This window comes from Corvus kubaryi, unplaced genomic scaffold (genome assembly GCF_017639235.1).
Source record: "Corvus kubaryi isolate FWS band 111438036 unplaced genomic scaffold, C.kubaryi_AGA036_p1.0 76, whole genome shotgun sequence".
Lineage (NCBI taxonomy): Eukaryota > Metazoa > Chordata > Aves > Passeriformes > Corvidae > Corvus > Corvus kubaryi.
The window spans coordinates 2897044-2917207 of record NW_024582063.1 but is presented as its reverse complement, the minus strand read 5'-3'; the positions used below and the strand labels follow the sequence as shown (position 1 = coordinate 2917207).

The 20164-nt window shown below is 42.7% G+C and overlaps 1 protein-coding gene across 5 annotated transcripts in view; it reads right to left on the bottom strand.

The window, feature by feature from the left end:
* The window catches only part of STON1 (stonin 1), a 42497-nt gene extending 28064 nt beyond the window's left edge, over window positions 1–14433 (bottom strand). For 2 of the 5 annotated variants that reach the window (XM_042051498.1, XM_042051492.1), the window contains exons 1-2: window positions 14344–14433; window positions 1704–3682 (exon numbers count right to left, since the gene is read on the bottom strand). In XM_042051498.1, coding sequence (XP_041907432.1) covers window positions 1704–3633 — 1930 coding nt within the window. In that variant the 5' untranslated portion in view covers window positions 3634–3682; window positions 14344–14433. Of the gene's footprint in view, window positions 1–1703; window positions 3683–4380; window positions 4488–13632; window positions 13926–14332 lie in introns of those variants that run through there. The other 3 variants (XM_042051494.1, XM_042051493.1, XM_042051497.1) reach the window with 3 other exon arrangements.
* Window positions 14434–20164: the final 5731 nt, after the last annotated feature.

The window sequence follows — 20164 nt, the reverse complement described above, 5'->3', positions numbered from 1 at the left end:
TTACTACCAAAACGTTTTTTCAAATGCACGAACATTTCACAGAGACAAATGATTCTGCAGATCTCAGCTAGAGAAATTATTCAAATGTCAAAAGTTTAAGCTACTGGTAGAAAATAATGTAAAGCTGTGGAATGCCTCAAAAAAAAAACCCCAATTCTTACTTTCAAATAAATTAAATCTGAAGTTAATTTTGCACATCAAATCTTCATGTGAAAGAACTGCAGGGAATTTGGACGGCTTATAATCTTCCTTAAAATTGCCTAAACTGCTGACTTGATTTTACAGAAGCAAACCTACATTAAATAGCAAAGAATACTAAAAACAGTCCTGTAAGCCTTGGGAAAACACATGGATCACAGCAACATGGTGCAAATCTCTGAAACCTGGAGCACAGGACAGGAATTTTGAAGACCTGAAGAATCTCCTTCTGCCTTCTAGTTCTCCTACATCTCTCCATCAACTCCTCTGCCCTCCCTGTCCGTTTTCCAGTCTCCGCAGCCCATGCCCTTATCTTCCCTCCCTCTGTCATCATCCTTCCCCCACCATTAGTCCTGGCTTAGTAGTAGAATACCTGAAACCAGGACTTAGGAAGATAAAATCTTTTCTGGACATTTTAAAGAGGCAGCTAGCCCAGACAGGATAATATAAGACTAAGACAATCCATATGTTAGTAACACACACTTACTCCCTTTTTAAAAGTACAGATTTTACAGATATTTTACATGAAATACAAAAAAAGACAGGTGCCCTTGTCTTACACAGATCCCCAAAGCCTCAGGTACACGTAATGCAAAGGATCAAACAAAGGATCAAATGCCTTCACTCTACAAAACTCGAAGCAGGATACTGTATTCCTCAAGAATTTTTATGCCTTTAGGAAAGTACCATGTCTTTAGAAAGGTACTGGTAAAATGACTAAAAACTGGAAATTTAAACCCAAATATTTATATTTTTCTTTTTCAAAAAGTCAAATTTTCTCCTTTAAATTAAGGTAAATTAACTACATCCATGTGTTCAATTAAAAACATAGCTGCTTTTGCTGCAATACAAGTCTTCAGTGAGGTACCACCACCAGAAAGAAATGGGAATAAAGTGGGAGGCATTTTTTGTCAGTGCAGTTTTTGCCATGAATGTACAATCTCAATGCACAAACCCATGAAAGAGGTAATAGCAATCAGCCTTTGCAAAAGCACAGTTGCCTTCCTACAGCAAATTTAACCACAGCACCTTCTAGTTCTGTATCATACCTACCATTTCTTAAGTGATGCTAGAAAGCCAAGACACAGCAGTGACAACACCACCTTTCCTATTAGCTGTGTGATGTTGTGATACCATTTTACCAACCAGCTTCTGCTTCCCATCCCACCCATTGCCCAGCTGGTACACAGGAAGCATAAACCCTTCCCCCATCAGCCTTACTACTACAGACTTGAGGTTTACTCAGAATGATCAGCTCCACTTCCATGATACTGCACACTTGAAATGACTGACAGTACATCTGCCTCCATCAAATAAATTAGGAAAACATCGTTTTAAAAAAAATCTGTAAGTCTGCAATCTCTTTTCCTAAAAGATTACTCCAGCTTCTACCAACAACATCCCACAGATAAATCCCAAACCACGACAGCTGATGGAGGTACACAAGCATAAACCCAGTGGAGACACACACCCAAGCCCATCACTTTATAGCACAGATTATTTACTTGAATTTTTATCTGGAAGCCTGTCAATCTTCCACACCACGGCCCTGTAGGCACTCTCGTATTTTGCTGTTCCAACCGAGACTTGGATTACGGGATCAGATTCAACCTCATGCAAAGCCCCAAGGCATGCTCTCCTATTCATTTTTGCTTTTAGGGACTTTTGCCTTTGGAGGTTCATGGTCCAAAGTGCTTTGATCCACTGTGTGGGAACAGGAAAGCGTATCATAACATTTTCACAGTATTTCGCAGAGGGTGAACGTGTCAGGATCTGAGCAGTTGAAGACATGTTTATGAAAGCCTGAAGTTCAATGTAAGCCCCCTGAACCACCACTGCAGCCTTCACAGAAAAGGGAAGGTCTTGCCCACTGTAGCGTGTCCTGAAACGCATCAGTTCCAGCCTGCAGGCATCCGGGGGTGTAAACTTAATAATCCGTGATTGCTCAAACTCCTGCTTTTTCACACAGTTATGGAAATGGCAGTCGAGAATATCGATCCACTTCCTCTCCTGCTCCTTCTCAAAGTAACGCTCGTCCCTCTTCTGGAGCTCCAGGTCGTTCAGGGTTAGAAAACACTCAGCACCACCGTTCACAAAACACAGGCAGTAAATGTGTGTGATGACTGCACTTTCTACAAGTTTTCCTTCTGCCTTAGTGACTTTCCCCCAAAAGTTATCCACTATCTCCAGAGTCATTTCCTGCTCTTCATAATTCCTCTTTTGTCTGGAAACAGTAGGAAGTTTCATGAGCTCCTCCTCGACCGTCACAAGGAAATCGGTGAAGTCGTTATAATCTGTGGTGCCCAGCTTTAACATCTGCTCCACCTCCGGCTCATGGATCACCTCTACTTTGGGATGGTACCTCCTCTTCTCCGTGTAAGACACGCACTCGATCTTCACAGTGTGGATTTTTCCTGAGACATTGTAGCTCTCCAGTTTGGGTTCGGACAGCTTGCACTGCGGCTGCAGCTGGAATTCCTTGAAAGGTTTCTCGAGGCCCTTTTCGTAATACATCTGCAACACCCCTCCAGCCAGGACACTCAGGTAAATAGGGCCCCACTGCCGAGATGACATCATGTTCTTCTTTTCAGGAATCCTCAGCATGAACGGCCACCCATCTGATTTCCGGCTCCTGAAAAGGCTGCGTGGGATGGTGGGGGAGAGCTTGTGCCACGCGTGGGTGCTGGAGATGGGTGGGTTTTCCACAGCCTCACAGTTGTCAGCTTGCAGATGTTCAAGCCTCTCACAGATGTAACTGAAGGAGCCCTGGTTAAGGCTCTTCTGATCATGACAAGTTTCTTTGTCTCTAGGATGACACCCGCTCCTGTCGAGCACTTTGTCCTTCCTGTGCATGCTAACATTAGCTGGCAACGTGCTAAGGGAGCACCCTTCCTTCCAAAAAGGACTGGAAAAAGCACAGTCACTGTGGAAGTACGGGAAGTGTCCTGGAGCCAGCTCCTCAGAGCTTCCTGGTGGGTTAGGGCTTCCTTCATCTGCTGATTTGGAGACCAAAGCCTTAACTGGATGGTCATTAGGTGAGGGGTTCAAAGGAAGGTTGCTTGGTTTCTGTGAGGCTAGGGATGAGCAAATCCCGGGGGATGGAGGAGGGTTAACATTTGTTGGCCATTCAGGGATGGGATAAAGCATGTGAACCCCAGACTTTGGAAAGCACAGGTTTCCCGGGTAGTCTCTGGTAGGTGTAGTAAGTGGAGAGTTGCTGGGGGGTCCAGGACTTAGGTAGAAATCAACTACAGGAGATGAGAGTGGAGTGCTGCCTGTAGAGGATGACCTACTTGAAGACTCATGAACATTGGACAAGTTGAGCTTAAGACCATTTGCTTTGCAACTACTCTGATTATCAACCAACTTCTGAGGTGACTGGAAGAGTGGCTCGTCATCAAAGGTGACCCAGTTTGCTGGATTTGGGGAACACATCTTGTGGGAGAAACTTGAGGCACTTGCACACGGATCACCTGCAAGCCATCTATGAAGAAACAACAAACATGATTCAAATCAAACTCAAATCACACAAAGCTCAAATCTGCAAGCAGTTCACAAATCCAGTGTATTTTGTTTTACACGTATAATCTGAGACAGCTGTGTAGAAACAGATAAACAAACTGCCCATGAATCCCCACAGCTCTCACAGGTTGGGGATTGAAGGGAGTTCTAAGCTCTATGAGCTGTTCAGAGCATCTGATGTACAGACCCTCTCAATCAGAGAAAGCAGAATGCCCCACAGCAGTACAGCACTGCTTGAATAATACTTTGAGCTTCAAACTATACAACATAATACTATATAGCTTATGCATCATTTGGAATATGGACAGAGATTTTCCATACTGGGCATCTGCTCCTGGTGAGGTTTCCCCTCCTTCCCCCACCAAACAAAACAGCATTTTACTAAGAATGGTGTAGCTGTTTCCAAAAATAGAATCAGGAGGGGGAGAGGGGATTATTTTTTTGATGACAAGCTGTAGCAACTCAGCGCTGACAGCAAAGGTACACATGCTGCTGCCATCAGGGCAAAAACCTGGATGCCTGCCAGACCTGTGCAGGAATCTCTTCACATCAGTTCTTTCAACACAGGCTTACGCTCTTGGAGACTGGACATGTTACAAGGAAGCGCTGGGAAGGCATTAAAGTTATAAACAAGAAATTAACCCTAAGGATGAGCAGTACCTTCCTGCTAGAGAGCAGACTGCAAGCCTCCACTGCAGACAAAATGCTGACGAAACACAAGTCAAGGCCAAGTAACAACACTCACATCTGCCAAGCACTGAACTGGCTGGTGGCCTGGAAAAAGGACAGGTCTTTAAACCAATTAATAAACTACACTTCATCAAACAAAGTGTCTTTGGTAAAGGGCTCAGCTGGATGTCCTCAGAGCAGGACTGCAAGCAGTAAATCATTAATCTTGCCTTCATGGTTCTGAATTGTGCACTGAAATTAAACACTCATTGCATCCTTATGCAGGGCGTGTTGTCCCCAAAGTTCTTCCTCCCCACTGCTCCTGCCTGATGAGGGAGCAAGCAAAAAAATTGCCAGTGCCTGAGGAGGAATTGAGTACAATGAAACACCAGGGGGTACATATAAACATCGCTCATTTGATAGAAAGTTACTCTTGTTCTGTCAGAACACATTCACATTTGCCTGAAAGCACAAGGAAGGCAGAGTTCATATAGACAAAAACCACCTGCATGTACATTACTCCATTAATTAAGATCAGCTAATGATGACTTAGAGCTCTTGCCCTTCGTGCACAGACAGCCACAGTCAGGCTGTTTAATTGCTACAGAATCACATAACCATAAAAGCCATTCTTTATCTGTAACATTCAGAGAACAGTTCACTTCTAGACATGCCACAGTTCAGCCAAGTGAAATCTTGTGCTACAAGTCTTTATTTTTACCATTTCTCCATTATTTCTGGGGCAGTTTGTAGCTGGTAAGAAAGTGCCATAAACCGTGGCACAGCCTGCTTACTCTGAGGCTGAGCAACTGAGAGCTGGCAATGGAGGAGGACTCTGGTCCTTCATTAGTTTTTGAACTCTCGACCTTTTTGTTCAGAAAATATTTGCACTATGCTAGTTATTTTATAAGCACCACTTAGAGAAAGAGAGAGAGAAAAGGAGCAAACAAGAACAAATTACTGTCATAGCTCAGACACACACAACTACCAGTGTATCCTTCACCCACACAATCACTTAATCATAATAAAGTGCAGCAATGGAAAGAAAAATCACAGCTATTTGCTCTCTGACTTGGTCATCATGTTTTCCTCCCATATCACACCCTTCTCCTCCTCTCCCTCTGGTTGCCACCATGGCTCTTTCAGCATTAATTATTTCTAGAGATGAAGTTTTGAAGTTTTCAGCCCTTTTTTCAAAGCCTCACTTGTTAAGAGCAGCTAATGGGATGCTAACTCGGGATGTGGCCTTTTCGTGGAACAGCCAGGACACTGAGGCAGCCTGGTAGACAAGAGAACATAAGGAAACAGCCTCAAAGGCTGCCATTAAAAACTCCTCTGGCATTTACAAGAGATAAGGGACAGCCAGAGAGAGAAAAAAACATGACGTGGATGGGAGAGAAGCCTTTCTCTTTGGAGGGGCTCTGGGGATGATGCCACAACCCTCCAGTGCAGCCACAGCCATGCTCAAGGGGCAAATCACACAACACTGAGATACACCAGTGGAAAAGAAATCATAAAATCGGGTGTTTACAGTAAAGAACACATTTGCAGGCTGTTTCCCTTTCTTGTTAGAAAGGGAGGTTTTCAGCATCCTTTATTATTCCCAGATGTCTGGGGGTTTTTTCCCCCTAACGTCTGTTACTATTCACTTTTTTAAATGCCATGCTGCAGGTTATTTGGCAGGTTTTTTTCCTGTGACAAAACAAAAAGGTGTTTGAACACCACCTGCCAAACATTTAACTTCAGTCAGTAAGTGTCAATGAAGGAAACTGCTTTCCCAGATGGAGCCCTCCTCTGCAGTCACAATACCCTCAGTGTACCTGTCAGAGGCTGCAGCTTTCTCCTCTTGTCACTGTTGCAGTTACGTGGGAGTTTTTTAAAAGAAAAAAAAGATGCTGATGATAACAAAAACACATGCAAGAAGTGTTGAAATAGATAGTGGTCTCCCTACTGTTACCCACTGATCCCCAAAACTGACCACTAGGATTGGAGAAAAAAATAAGCCCAAACCGATTTTTACAAGCTGCTTTTATAAAGTCATGCTAATAAAGGGAAACACACCCTCTTGTGTGTTCAGGATAGCACCACTCATCTAGCATTGAAAAAAAATAATAAGATCAGTCTAATGCTGCTTTACCTCACTTGTTCTCTGATTTTTTTACATCTGCACAATGCAATAAAGTAATGCTTTCAAGTTCTATTTTGTCCTAAACCGTGCTCCAAATTCCTTCTTAAGAACTGGGACATTTTTCCTCGAAATTGAAATAAATTCAGGCTTCAAGATGGATGTGTTTTTTCTCCAAAAGGCAAAGGTCCCCCACGGGACCCACATGAATGTAACCCAAATGCTTTGGGTCAAAGGAAAATGATACAAGATACCATTGATCACACACATGTTATGTGGCCTGTAACATTTAAATTACAAGCACGTGTGGTATCTTGTTCAGATATGAGGCAGGAAATACCATTTTTAGGATATTGAAACTGCCAATAAATAAAGCTGGCTGAAATAACAGTTGATCCTAGATGCATTAATCCCAGTGAACCCAAAAGTTGCAACTCATTTCAATTCATCCTCTTCTGCCTGAAAACAATCTTCCCATCTATCAGATTAACGCAGTCCCTCAGCATTTAATGAACAGTAGTTGCAGCTTAATTTCTTCATTTTAATACCTTGAAGATGGAAGAAAGAGAAATGCTATTCTATTATTAAGAGATTTCATAGGCTGTAGCTATCACTGGTTCCTCTGTTGCATCAGAAATCTGCAGCAAAAATACAGCTCAACTTTCGTGCCTTGCTGGGGGATATTGTTACCTCTTCCTACACTGAACACTAATAATAACTCCCTACTCACTCTAAGGTGTAACTCAAGGTATTGGCATTGGTACTTTTAATCCAGATGCACCTGGGTCCTCAGCAAGCTGAGGGTGCTGACATGTCCTCAGCAATGTCCCCACCATGCTGACAGCACAGCCTTCTGTCACCTCCTTCACAGCAGCAGCACTGAAGCTGCACAGGGCATGACTGAACCCCTTGCACATCTCACTCTCAGGGGTCTCCCCTAAAATTTGGCACCAGTTAAAACCCTCAAGCACATCCCCTTCTGTTCAAACACAAAGGTCCTCTTTTAAAATATTGGAGGAGCACAGGGTCAGCTAATGAGGAATATCAGGAAACACCTCCCTTCTGCAAAGCATAAAGCAAGTAAATGCAGTGTTTAATAGACAGTGCTCACACTCCCAACACACAGAAAAGCATAATTCTATAAATACATTCCTTATTGCCTCTCTAGCTCCAGAGGCCATCGTGGCTTCAGAACTGTTGAGCTACACATCCTCTGAACAAATTCTCTTTTTAACACCCAAGCACGTACCTTATGTGTGCCACTTGTTCAGTGGGGTTTTATTGGGTAAACACCAGCCTCATTACTTGCTCCAAGCTCAAAAAAAACCCCAGATTTATCTACACACAGTGTGACAAAAGAGTTAAATAATCCCTTCCAAATAAGCTGAGCTCTTCACATGAGCTGCTCTGTTTGTGGACAGTGCTTGGTCATTTTATTTCCACCCTTCCAGAAAAACTATGGACTCCATACACTGCTACACATCAATTTTATTTCCAGGAGCAAGGCTGTCTGTTGCATACAGGCCACATAGAAATTTAATGCAAAGCTCTGCATCCTGTGCATGCTGTGGTGAAGCTGTCCCATAACCACATCATCTGAGTTGTTACTGTTCCTGGTACAAACACCCAGACAATTCTTCAAGCATTTTGCCACAGAGTGTAGTAGGGAAGTACAAATTCTCTAAGTTTAAGCAATAAAGCACATATGGTATATAAAATGCCCGAAATGTTCCTAAGCCCTTGTGATATCCAAGTAAAACATGGCAGATTTATCTCTGAGTTTTACAGCCATATTCTTTGTGTCACTGTTTTGGTTATTACTTAACTACAAAAAAACATGAAGCACAACTTCTACATAAAATACTCCTTGATTTATGATGATTCACCTCAAATTTTACTTTGCTACTACATGTGGCTGCACTTCTATTTAACTCTGCTTTTTCTATCCTAGATACACATAAAATAATTTATCCAGTCTATACTTCTGAAATAAACATAAGCAAAAGCCACAGCTGATGAGAAATACTAATTTCTTGGCATTTTCTTGTATTTGGGATATGGATTAAGCCTCCGACTGCATTACTCATTTTATAAAATAAGGAACTGGTGTAATAGTCAAAAATACGCCAACTTCAAAGTGCAATGTGACCTTTTATTTACACTGCTTGCTCTCTGGGGCATAGGCACAGCTGGGAGAAGTTCAGAGCTTGCAGCTAATCTGTTTAATTTGGAATTCCTTACTCTCAGCCCTGAGAGTTGGAGGAATTAAAGCTTTCAGCTTTTGACAGTGTGCACGTCCCCAGAGCAAAGGCAGGCCCAGCTCTTGCACACACTTGTTGCTTGTTCCTGCCTCGGTCACAGGGGGGTTACAAATCAGGTGGTTGGTACTTGCAAAAATCGAGAAAATTGACATTTTTAAGGGCATCAACACAACACATCACAGTTCCCAAGCAGAGACAACACTTACTTTCCTCGATAGGGAAAAGGGTTGGGCAGAGGCTGAAATGCTCTCCCCTAGTGAGGATGATGTCACAGGGTTTGGGGTGAGGGGGACTCCCCACCACAAGGTCAGGGACTGATGGTGACAGCACTGCTGGTCCCTGCACACCAGGGGAGCATCCAGAGCACAGCCCAGCAGGGCTCCTACAGGCACAGCACGATGGAGGCCTGAGGAAATTCCAGCTCCTCTGCCTCTCTGAGTCACGCCTCATGCTTTACAGGCTGTGAGCAGATACGAGATTCACACAGGAGGAAAAACCTATGGGAAGCTCCCAAATGGAAAATGAAAGAAAAGCAGCCAGATTCACATCTCTGGTAACCATTCAAGCCTGCTCAGCTGCAGCTGAAATGGGTCTTCCCCAAAGAAGTAGCTCCTCTTGCTGACAACGGGAGGAGGTTGGAGGATGGAGGCCTTCCAGTTTATGTGAAAATTTAGCACAGCTACTCCAAACAACTCCCATCTTTGCCACGAATAATCACTCGAATATGCACTGTAAAAATCTTTTCGTGTCCAGATCCATTCTGGGAGACATTCCCTAACACTCAGATGTGAAGTCATTCCAAAGCTGCCTCGAAAAGACAACAAAACATCATGCATGACTGGTCTTGTGTGTAACACCATCAGCTTCAACCACTCTTCCCATACACAGTGAGCTGTGATTCCCACACCCTCCCTCACCCCACTCCAGCACTCACATCACCACGGGTGAGTCACATCAGCCTTGTCCTTCACTATTTTCTTAGTGGGGAATGAAAATCAAGGCAGAAAAGCCTAGAGACATTTTAGTGGAAGTGTCTGTATGACTTTATGGAGACAAACCAAAGGTATTTCCTACAGGAACTGAGAGATTTTTTCAAATCACAGCCATACAGCCACCTGGGATCTACATTGCCATTCCTCTAAGGGATTTTTTCCAGAGGTTGTTATCAGGAACATAACTTTCAGAATGGGATAACATAAACTAAATAGAATAAACTAAAAATAATAATTAAAAAATTTAAAAATAAATAAATAAAATAGAGATCCCATTTAAGTGTCATTGGGAAAGACACTGGAATGGAGACCTGAAGCTGCAAAAAGCAGCAGAGGTCCTCTTACCCCACAGGCCACCTCTCTCACCTGAGGGGAACTATGAGGTTACTTGCAGCAGGTCCTGCACTACCTGCTGTGACTCAGCCCATACACAGACATTACAGAACACATGAACCAGCAAATACAACAGCATGGAGAAAGAAGTCAGGCAAAAATCAGCCTCCAGCTACGAAACATCCAAGGATCACAGGCTTGCAACAAGCACTTTCTAACATAAAAACCAGTTTTCCCAATCCACAGCTACATGTAACTATTTTGTTTCAGGAAGATACAATAACACCTTACACCACACCACGAACTCTGCATAATTCTGGTACATAAGGAAGAGCCATATTTGGGTACACTTAGACCCTGTTTGTTTTTCCTTTTAATGTAACCAAAGTGATAAAAAACACATTTATCTCTGGCATATCTGTCAGAATAGCAAACAGCAGTACTCAACACAAGCCTGAGCATCTTTCTTGGATACATCAGTTCTAACTTCTCAGTCAGTTCCTGCAGATGACACCCAGCAGAGCTCCATCCCGCATGTCCAGTGTTTTCCTGTTTACTGGGCAGATTCCCCATCTCAGAAGGTGACAGACTGTCCCAGGTCTCACTAACACACTGTCCAGGGGCACATTGTTCTCTGCATCTTTGGTCTGCAAGCTGGGAACGGAGAAGGCAGGACAGGGTGGACCCCTGCTCCTGCCCCATTAGCTGGCAAATGGGATGGTCAGGAAAATCCTCAGGAAGACACAGTCTGCTATCAAAGACAGTAGGAACACTTTTACCAGCTCAAATTAGAACTGGATTAAATCTTGAGCAAAATGGTTCTCTATGTTTTAGTGAACATCTTTTACAGAAGAAAGCTCATTTTTCCTGGAAGAAATAACAAAAAGCCTGATGAAATCAATATTAACTACTCAGTGTTTTTATTCTCTTCCTTTTTGGATATCACAGTGCCTTCTAAGATACACCACTTGTGTGCAAGATGTGACTACAAGGTGTGATGCAAGACATGATTGCATCTTCTCAAAGCAAATCAGTTACATGTAGCTGTATATTGCAAAAACTTCTTTGTTTTTTTAATCTTAGAAAGTGCTCACTGCAAACCTGTGACTCTTAAATATTTTTTAGCTGGAGATTGGTTTTTGATCTGTGCTGTTGCACTTAATTTCTTCCCACTGCCTGCATAGACAAGATAGGTAAATCATTATTAGTTCACTTCACTGTGCACACGTGTGCTCCCATCGTGTGTACAACACCCCTCCCCACAGGGGCCATTCACTGGGCTAGTCCTGCTTCATCCTCTGAATCTCATCCCTCTTCAGCATCACCACAGTGATGGCAGAACTCGCACTCCACAGGCAGATTTTGGACAGTGGGGATTCATGTAAACTGTTTACTGACACCAGCTGACATTGTACTGTACAGAAAGTTTGTTGGGTTTTTTTCATTAAAAAAAAATGCTCTGGCCTAGAAGAGACAGGAAAATAAATCTATTTTTATTTGCAGTACTTCTGCAGGTCACTAAGTTAATGGAATGTTACTGCATCTACTGAAGCAATTTTTAACTGTGTTTAGGAAACATGTTATTATTAGGAACACACGCACATCCCACAGAAGTGCTCTGGTCACGGCAGCTCTGCACAGGGCTCTGGCAAGCACTTTAACATCCCAAACCTCTCCCTCTCTTCTCCCCCGGGCAGATCCAGAGGTTTATAATGGGCTGAGAAGCAGAAGAAATGGAGTTATGGATGGCTGTCCCACTTCTGTAATAGCAACAGCCTTTTTTTTTTTTTTTTTTTTTTTTTTAGGATTAAGCAGCCCTCTGGATTAAAAAAAAAAGCCTGAGTGCTTTGGCACACAGATCACATATCAAAATATTAAGCTGGCTGTGGTCAGAAAGAACTTTAAGCCTGGTCCTCTGCTAGTGTTTGCAGTGTCCAAGGGAAGGGAGGAATGAAATGCCACAAAGAATAACAAAGAATACACAGCACAGAAGAACACTTCAAAACCTTTGCCACTAATCTTAGAGTGAGTAATAAAAGGTAGGGATGCTAACAGAAATACTGTATTTAGCAAATTCACTGAACAACATAATAGTCCCCCCTTTTTTTAATTTAGTTTTTTTTATTTATTTTTCTGGTTTAGTTTATTTAGTTTTAGGTTCTGAGTCAGATTTTGTATCTGCCTTTAAAACTGCCTCATGTTTTAGTGCCCAACAAACACGTGGCAATACCTTCCTGGAGTCTAACCCATGACATAAGATTTGCAGAGCTCTTCTAAACATGAAAAGTACTGTCTGACAGCTGTCAGTAACAATTTCTGACAGAACAGCTCTCACCTCAGCTGTGGGATACTCCTCCCTGCCTTAAAGCCTTACAGGAATACTAGCACTAAGGAGAAGGTGTGCCACTTGAATCCTTGTTTATCTGGATAGAAGTATTTTTAATAGCAACTGATGACAGTCATGTCAGAAAGCGTAATTCATAACACAGACACCAAAAAAAGCCTCTTTTGGGTTCCTCTCCAAAAGCCTTTTATGACAGACACGTGGGCAGCGTGGTTTTCTGAAGCAGAACACGTCAGCTTATATTTATACCAATCAAAAACAAAAGAAAAGGAGTGGTGGACTAGAGGGACCTTGTTTACCCAAACACGAAGTCAAACACTGCCCAGGATAGTGCATCTCTGTGTAGCTGGCTGCATTTCATGTTGGAGTTAATGCCCACACACAGATTAATTTACAAACCGACATTAATTTTCTATTCAGAGATCAACAAGCTGGGCCATTAAGCTTACAAACCCCAACAACTTTTAAAGTGATGGAAAATAACACTTACTACATATTCACGAGGGAGAAGGAAAACAATCAAAACCGAGCATGAAGTAAGGACCTCGTGCCTGCCTTGGGGCAGGTTTTCCCAGAGGTGTGATTTACAACTCCAGCATCAGGTAAATACAATCTCTGGCCACAGTCCCTGTTGTACAAATTCCTCCTAAGCTCAGACACAACTGGTTACAGAGCACAGTGCTAAGTTCTCCTCCACTCACACACAGAGGCGAGAAGGCAGCTAGCTAATCTTTCCTCACAGCATTTCCTCCCAGTGCACAAAATCAGGCAACATAAAGTGTTGTCTTCAGCTACTGCTGTTTCTTCTTTCACAGCTACAAAAGAGTCTCAGTGAGTTAACACCAAAATGAACAGTTCATGTCTAAAAGCCTCAGGCTCCAAAACTTCTGCTCTCTCCTCTCCAGTCAGTCATTACCACTCTCCCAAAAAAAGCTAAGTCCTGTTTGCAGAGAAATCACTCAGGGTTTCTCCACCTCACAGAAAAAACACTGGGGAAGCATAGAGTTGTGTAACTTTCACTCGGGTCCATAGAACAGCTTAGTCAGCAGTTTGCTCAGCACACTCATTTGCCGCAAGTATCTGAGCAGCTACACCTTAAAAAAAACCTCACTGCAAAGCCCCCCTTCAGTGAGCGCTTACCCAAAGCCAGAAAGTGAATTCTTTCTACATTTTTTTTTTCTCACTTACGCTATCCTTGAAACTCCATCCCCGGCGTCTGCACTAGGGGTGCATATGGTCAGCGCCGTCTAATCATCCCAGCCCTGTGCAGCACATCCTCCCGCATCCGCTCCGCCTGTTTTTCCAAAGCCCTGCGCCCCGGCTGGATTCATGGGAGAGATTTCTGCAGCAGCGGTTTCGAACACCGTGACCCTACGTGCATACTTTAACATCATCAGCCGAACCACTAGAAAACGTGAGAAAGGCTCCAGGAATTCAATTCATTTCGAGTATTAAATGAAAACACTCCTCGCTTGCCCCAGTCTCCTCCCTAACAAGGCAAAAGTCATGGGAATGTGATCCCGTAGGATGCCCGGCACCCAAAGCCTCCCGATTTCCGCCGTGATTCAAAGCCCCGGGTACCCCCGGGCAAAGGGAAGAGAGGGAAAGAGGAAAGGAAAGGAAATGGGAGGAGAAAAGAAAATTTAAAAAAAAAAAAAAAAAAAGGGGGGGGGGGTAAAAAGGAAATTAAAAAAAGAAAAAGGAGCCAAGTATTTATGTTAACTGTATCACGTTCGTAAACCAAAACAAAAGAGCCCCATCCACCGGCCCGTTTCAAGCCAGAACTTCGTGGCTGCGCCTCAACTACCCGGAAAATTCCACTTGGGACGGACCCCCCCCGTGCCCCGCTCCTCTGGCGCGGCTCCCCCGGGGCAAAGCCGCCCCGGTCCCGCTCCTTACCCGCTCCTTGCCCGCTCCTTGCCCGCTCCGGTGCCGCCAGGGCCCGCCCGCCGCCGGGAGCGGGGCAGCAGCAGCAGCGCCGGGCCGGGGGCGGCGGCCGGGCCAAGCCCCGCCCAGCGCATCCCGCGGGAGCATCGCCCGGCGCGCCAGCAAAGGCAGGGGATCCCCAGAGGAACCGCCGCGGGCAAAGGTCCTCCGGGGGTAGGAGATCCTCCGAGGACATGCAGCACGAGGCTTGGAGAATGTCTTAATTACCCGCAGGTTTATACAGTTGTGTTATCTTAAGTGATGGAAAGTCCTTGCTATCCATTCCGCAGGCACCTAGCAGAGGTGGCACGGTATCGTGCAGAAAGACTGCTCCCGAAAGGCCAGAGCACACAGATAGAATGGGGAGGATAAAGAGGGGGAAACCAGCTATAAAACCCTCTAGAGCATTCCCAGGGACATGGAGCAGAGCTGCCAGGGGCTGCAGACACGCAAATTGCCCATATGAAAGGCTTTCAATAGCAGTGAGAGCTCACTCACAGCAGCGAGCTCCGGTTTCTTGTGTAATCCATCCAAAATTCTTTGTGAAGCTTTACACATCCACCCCGGCTCCACTGCTCTTCAGTGGTTGAAATTTCCCTTGTATTTTAATAAGGAAGGACATCCTTCTGATAATAGTTTTGTCCGATTTACCTTCTCTGTAAAGTTTTCTTATGTTTTCTCTGAAAATGAAGCAATCCTACCTCTTTGTTTTATGCATGGGAAATACTGTGCAGGCTCTGTCTGCATTTGCAATAGAAGTGCTCAGTACAGCTTTCCCTACAAATAAATTCTTCTGTAAGCTTAACACCATTACACAAATTGCACCAGGACAAACACTGGCCATTCGTGGTTTGCAAAAATTCTGGGTTTATCTTAATTTTAAAAAATCCAGTGCCAAATCTGGCACCGAGTTTTTTTCACCATAACCAGTAACTTGCAAGCCAGTGAATTGTTACATTCCTCTCACCTTGAAGGTCCTTCCTGAGCACTACCAGCCTGAGGCCTCCAGGCTCAGAGCACAGGGTTAGGCAGATCCACCTGTAGCCTTAGAAGTGCCAGAACCTCATCCCAACCTCTTCCCGCTGGAATTCCATCCCTGTAAGTCTTCTGCCCTTGAAATCCAGGCCTGATGTCAAAATTGTATTTCCATAAAAATTGTACCTTCCATAAACAACACAGTCTTCTGCCTTCTCCCAGGACACACACAGCCTCTTAGCAAAGGGAACCAGTGGATCAATACCTCCTGTTTTGCCAAAATGCCAGGAAATTTGAAATAATTTCTAATATTTTCTACATACTCCAAAATGAGTCCTTCGAACTCTTGTGTACTCCTGCACAACATTCAATGAAACCTTTTTTCCTGTTTAGCTTCCACAATAGCTCTTCCTAGTGGTTTTCAAGTGGGAAGGGTATTAATTTCTCCTATCTCCTTATCAAAGCAAACATATCTAAAAATAGATCAGATTTCCTTTTGCTGAGACAAGTGTATACATTTTCAAGACTATTCTTCACCAGTAAATTCTACTATCACTTCATCTTCCAAAATAATTCAGTGCAATATAAACTCAAGCATCAGAGAAAAAAACCCTGATACTAAGATTTTAAATTCCCTACTATAATTTGACTTTGATGAATAGCACATGCAGAACAAATTAGAACTATTAAAATTACTTCCACTGTAAATACAATTTGAAGAACTTTTCACATAAAGACACGGTATTATATATTGCTAGAGGCAGTTATAAAACTCATTCAACATTCTACAACACCAACAAATTCAGTTTACATTGCTGACTATATTTAAATAGATCTTAACATTATTTGCAGTATATTGCCCTTTTTATAAAATGTTTACTGTCTATGACTATTTTGTCAAAAGTGAAACCTGTCAGTTCATATCTGGCTAGAACCAAATATTTGTAAATAGAGACAGAAAAACTCTTGCTTCTGGACTTATTTTAACGCCTTGTTCTACTGCTTTGTTTTTATTTTTGCAAGAAATTTCTGCAAAAGTTCCATCTTATCTAGGAGTTACTTCTGTATTTTCTTTTGAAAAGTCACATTCTTCTTCTCCTCCCATTTAATGAATCTTTCACTTGTGATTGCTATTAAAAACTTACGAGCTTAGTATATTCACTATTTGAATGATGTATATTTATTACATATAAATTGGTTATAGAAATTTAGCATGGTAATATCCTTTCTGTGAGAAACTGAGTCCTTGTTGGCTTCAAACATTCCTGATCTCATGGGCTAGATCAATAATCTAAGAGAAAGTTGTTCTTGCCTGCACGTTTGGACCAAAAATAAACCAGATTTTCCAAGACTTCAAAAAAAACTTCTGGTCAAGTTGATTGTCCCCCCTCCAGGTGCATATTTTCTGTCCAACCCTGCACATGCTACAGACAATTTGAAAGTCACTAAGTATAAGGCACATAAGAGGTGCAGCACCAGTTCCAGGATTACAGCTGTTCCCTATGCCAAAGGCTGCAGCTCATGAAAGTGCACTGAAATTCTCAGTTCAGACCTTTTCAAGCTCATAACTTCATTAAAATAATCTTTCTTGGATACAGGGTCACTATTCAAGCACAAACTGAAGACTTAAATCCAAGGGAAAAGCAACTTGAAGCTTTAAGGGAGGGCAGGCAAGGATGAAGGCTCTGTCTGGGACAGAAAGGGGAGTGTGTAAGGGGAGATGTGAGGTGTTCTCATACTCATTTCAGAAGCAAAGGACTTTATGCAGAGGGAGTCTGCAGGAAGCCACATGCCACCCTTGACTAGATTCCAAGTCAATTCATGAAAGAATCCCTACTGCCCAAAATAACTGGAGATTACCTGGACTCTTAGGTTTTGTGGGTTTAAGCCTTCTCAGGACAAAGCCGTGCTGTTTATGGGAGACCATAACTACAATTCTGACACCAGGCCTGGGGTTCAAAGGCTTCTTCCTTAGTTAGGAAGTCATCAGCTTAGAAAGTTTTGGACTCACAGGGTGAATTAGTGCTAAAACCAAAATAGATAAATTGTGATTTCTACTGTTATCTCTGCAATTTCCATGTAAGATTATAACCAGAATTCTTTTAGGGCTGCTCGTGGTGTGTCTTGCCCTACAAATGAAGCCCAAGGAGAACCACACTTTTTTTTTGCAGTTCAGCACTGCAACAATGCAAGTATTTGCCCCTGTAAGGAGCTGGGTGATTCTGAATGAGCATTGACATGTCTAAAGCTGCCTACACACACAGCAGAGGCAGACAATGAGAGCTGCCCCGGGCAAGTTTCCATGTGCTGCAGTTCATAGCCCCAGTCAGGCCCGGGATTATAAAGATCCCCCAAAGCTCTTCTCTATCCCCCCCTATAACCAAGCTGGCAGTGCTGCAGGCACAATTGCAGTTAAAAGAGAATTTTTAATTCTGTGATTAAAAGAAATATGCAGGAATTTGGGCAAAAATGGCCTCTTCTAAACAAACATGGTTCTAATTCACAGCCGAGCAAGACTGCAGGTAGTGGCAGAGGCGGGAAATGCAGAATAAGACAAAACAAGCATTCTTAGAGCAGCATCCAGCCTTTGTGGGAGGAAGTAATCAGACCTCTGGCAGCAATTACAATTTTTTACTGCACTAAGCTTTGTTTTTAATATGACCCTGCTGTTGCTAAGATAGTGCTCTCAAATTACCTTACATACAGACTGTATTAAACAACAGGTTTGCTCTATTTACAGGGCCAGATGGTTCTCCAAAGTTTAATACATTATTGGGTTTACACTATTAAAAAAACCCCACAGCGTTCACACTGCTCAACCAAGCCAGTAAATAACTCCTCCCGTCTCCTGATAGGCACTTTGTGGATAGAAAGTTTATTTCCTTTCCTGTTTGCAATTGGTGCCTTGCATGTCGGAGCAAATCCATTTCTTGGAGCTGTAGGAAGCACAGTTAAAGAGTGAAGTCAGCATCCAGGAAAGATGCTGGGCCAAAGATCTTCACACCAAAACTTCATCTGCCAGGGAGGGAAGGTAAGGCAGGTGGAGCAGCAGGATTGCAAGTACAAATTAGAAATGAAGCTGGCTTGGGAAAAAGGAAAAATAACCATATAAACAGCCAAAGGTAGGAAAACAAACTGCTTCAGCCTGGGCATTTCACATCCATTGAGAAGATTGTGGCACCATCATGCCATGAAACACCGAGTTGGTTCAGAATGAAACTGAAGGGATTAACAGGAGATGTGACAAACACCACCAGCTTTAAATCAACACTTGAGCTGATTGCTGTTTAAATCACAGATGTAGCAATTGAAAATAAGCATTGTTCAAACAGCAGTGGGATGCACCCTTGCACAGCTTATGATGTCAGCCTAAGATTCCTGTTTTAGAAGTTAAGCTTTCAGGCAGGGAAACCTCTGACCTCCAGGAGCTTAAGGCCTTCTAAAATAGACAGTGTCTTTGGTGCTTCTTGGGCAGTTTCCAACTGATGAAGCAGTGGTTCTTAAGAGGGCAATCTTGAAGTTAAATTAATGCCTGATTACAGCAAGTATTTATTTTGAACACACAGAGTAGTTACTGGGGATGTGCTTTCAGAAATCTAGGATAGCTGAACATTTTGAAAGCCTTGAACATGTTAGTATAGCTTTAAAACAAAGCTCAGAAAGATTTTTTGAAAATCCAATTAAAACCATTAAAAGAGTGCTGTTTTCTGAATTAGCCACTTAAGCCCGAGGGTGAGAGATTATTCATGAGGTGCCCAACACTATGGAGAAATTAATTCAGCACTCTAAAAATGCTTTAAAAGCTTGTGTGTTTTAGTGAGTTGTCATTAAAAAAGGTAACTGACATTGGGGATTTTCTTTAACCCTGGTTTTACACTGTATTGTGCTAAAGGTTTTAACACTTTACAACGCTCTCTCACTGGTTTCCCCAATTAACCAGCTAGGAAGTCAAACACTCACACTGCACATCTTTGAAGATTAATTCCAGTTTTAGTAAAATTTCCTTGCCCAGATTTTGTACATTCCACGATACTCTGCACATATCATTGCATACAAAGCAGTTCAAAATCATTTTTCCAGAAAACTTTGCCTCAAAGATGAATTCTTGGCTGTGATGTTGAAACAAGTCTTCAGGTTTTAATAGCAGTAGCCATTTACACATGTAACAGCATTTGAGATACTCAGAAAGATTCAGCATCACCTGGTTAGCAGATAATAAGCACAAATTACTAGGGCATTTCCACTTAATGCAGTTTCTAATGCCACAGAGTTAAATGTAATATCCTGTGCCTCCTTACAACACCTGCTACAGCAGTATCCAAAACACTGATTTAAACCTTTTCTGCCAGATTTTAATTTTGGGTATTGATAGTTTACCGTTGTCTAGAACTTACTCAAAACATTTCCTTGAAAAACTGAAGGCAGTTTAAGTGACCAGAATTGTCTCTTCCGGAGCTTGATTATTGCTGATTGGTGAGGGGGACACCCAAATACACCCCCAAGTAATAGTGCAAAGAAAAAATGCTGATAAATTGATGTACATTGGAATTGTACCTACATGCCTATACATTCTCTTTGAATTCCAGCTTGGATATTGGGGTATACTCTGAACATGCATTTGATTTTTTAACACAAATTCTAAACACACTGTATTTTTATTCAGCCATGTAAAAAATGGCCTAAGCAAAGCCTTTCTCTGAATGCAGCGACCTATGAAAAGTAGTATCAGTAAAAGTAGTATCAGTTCAGTAATTTCATTCACAGAATAACTAGATTAGTACCTTCACTGCAAGATGAAAGTCCTCAGAAAAGGCAGCTT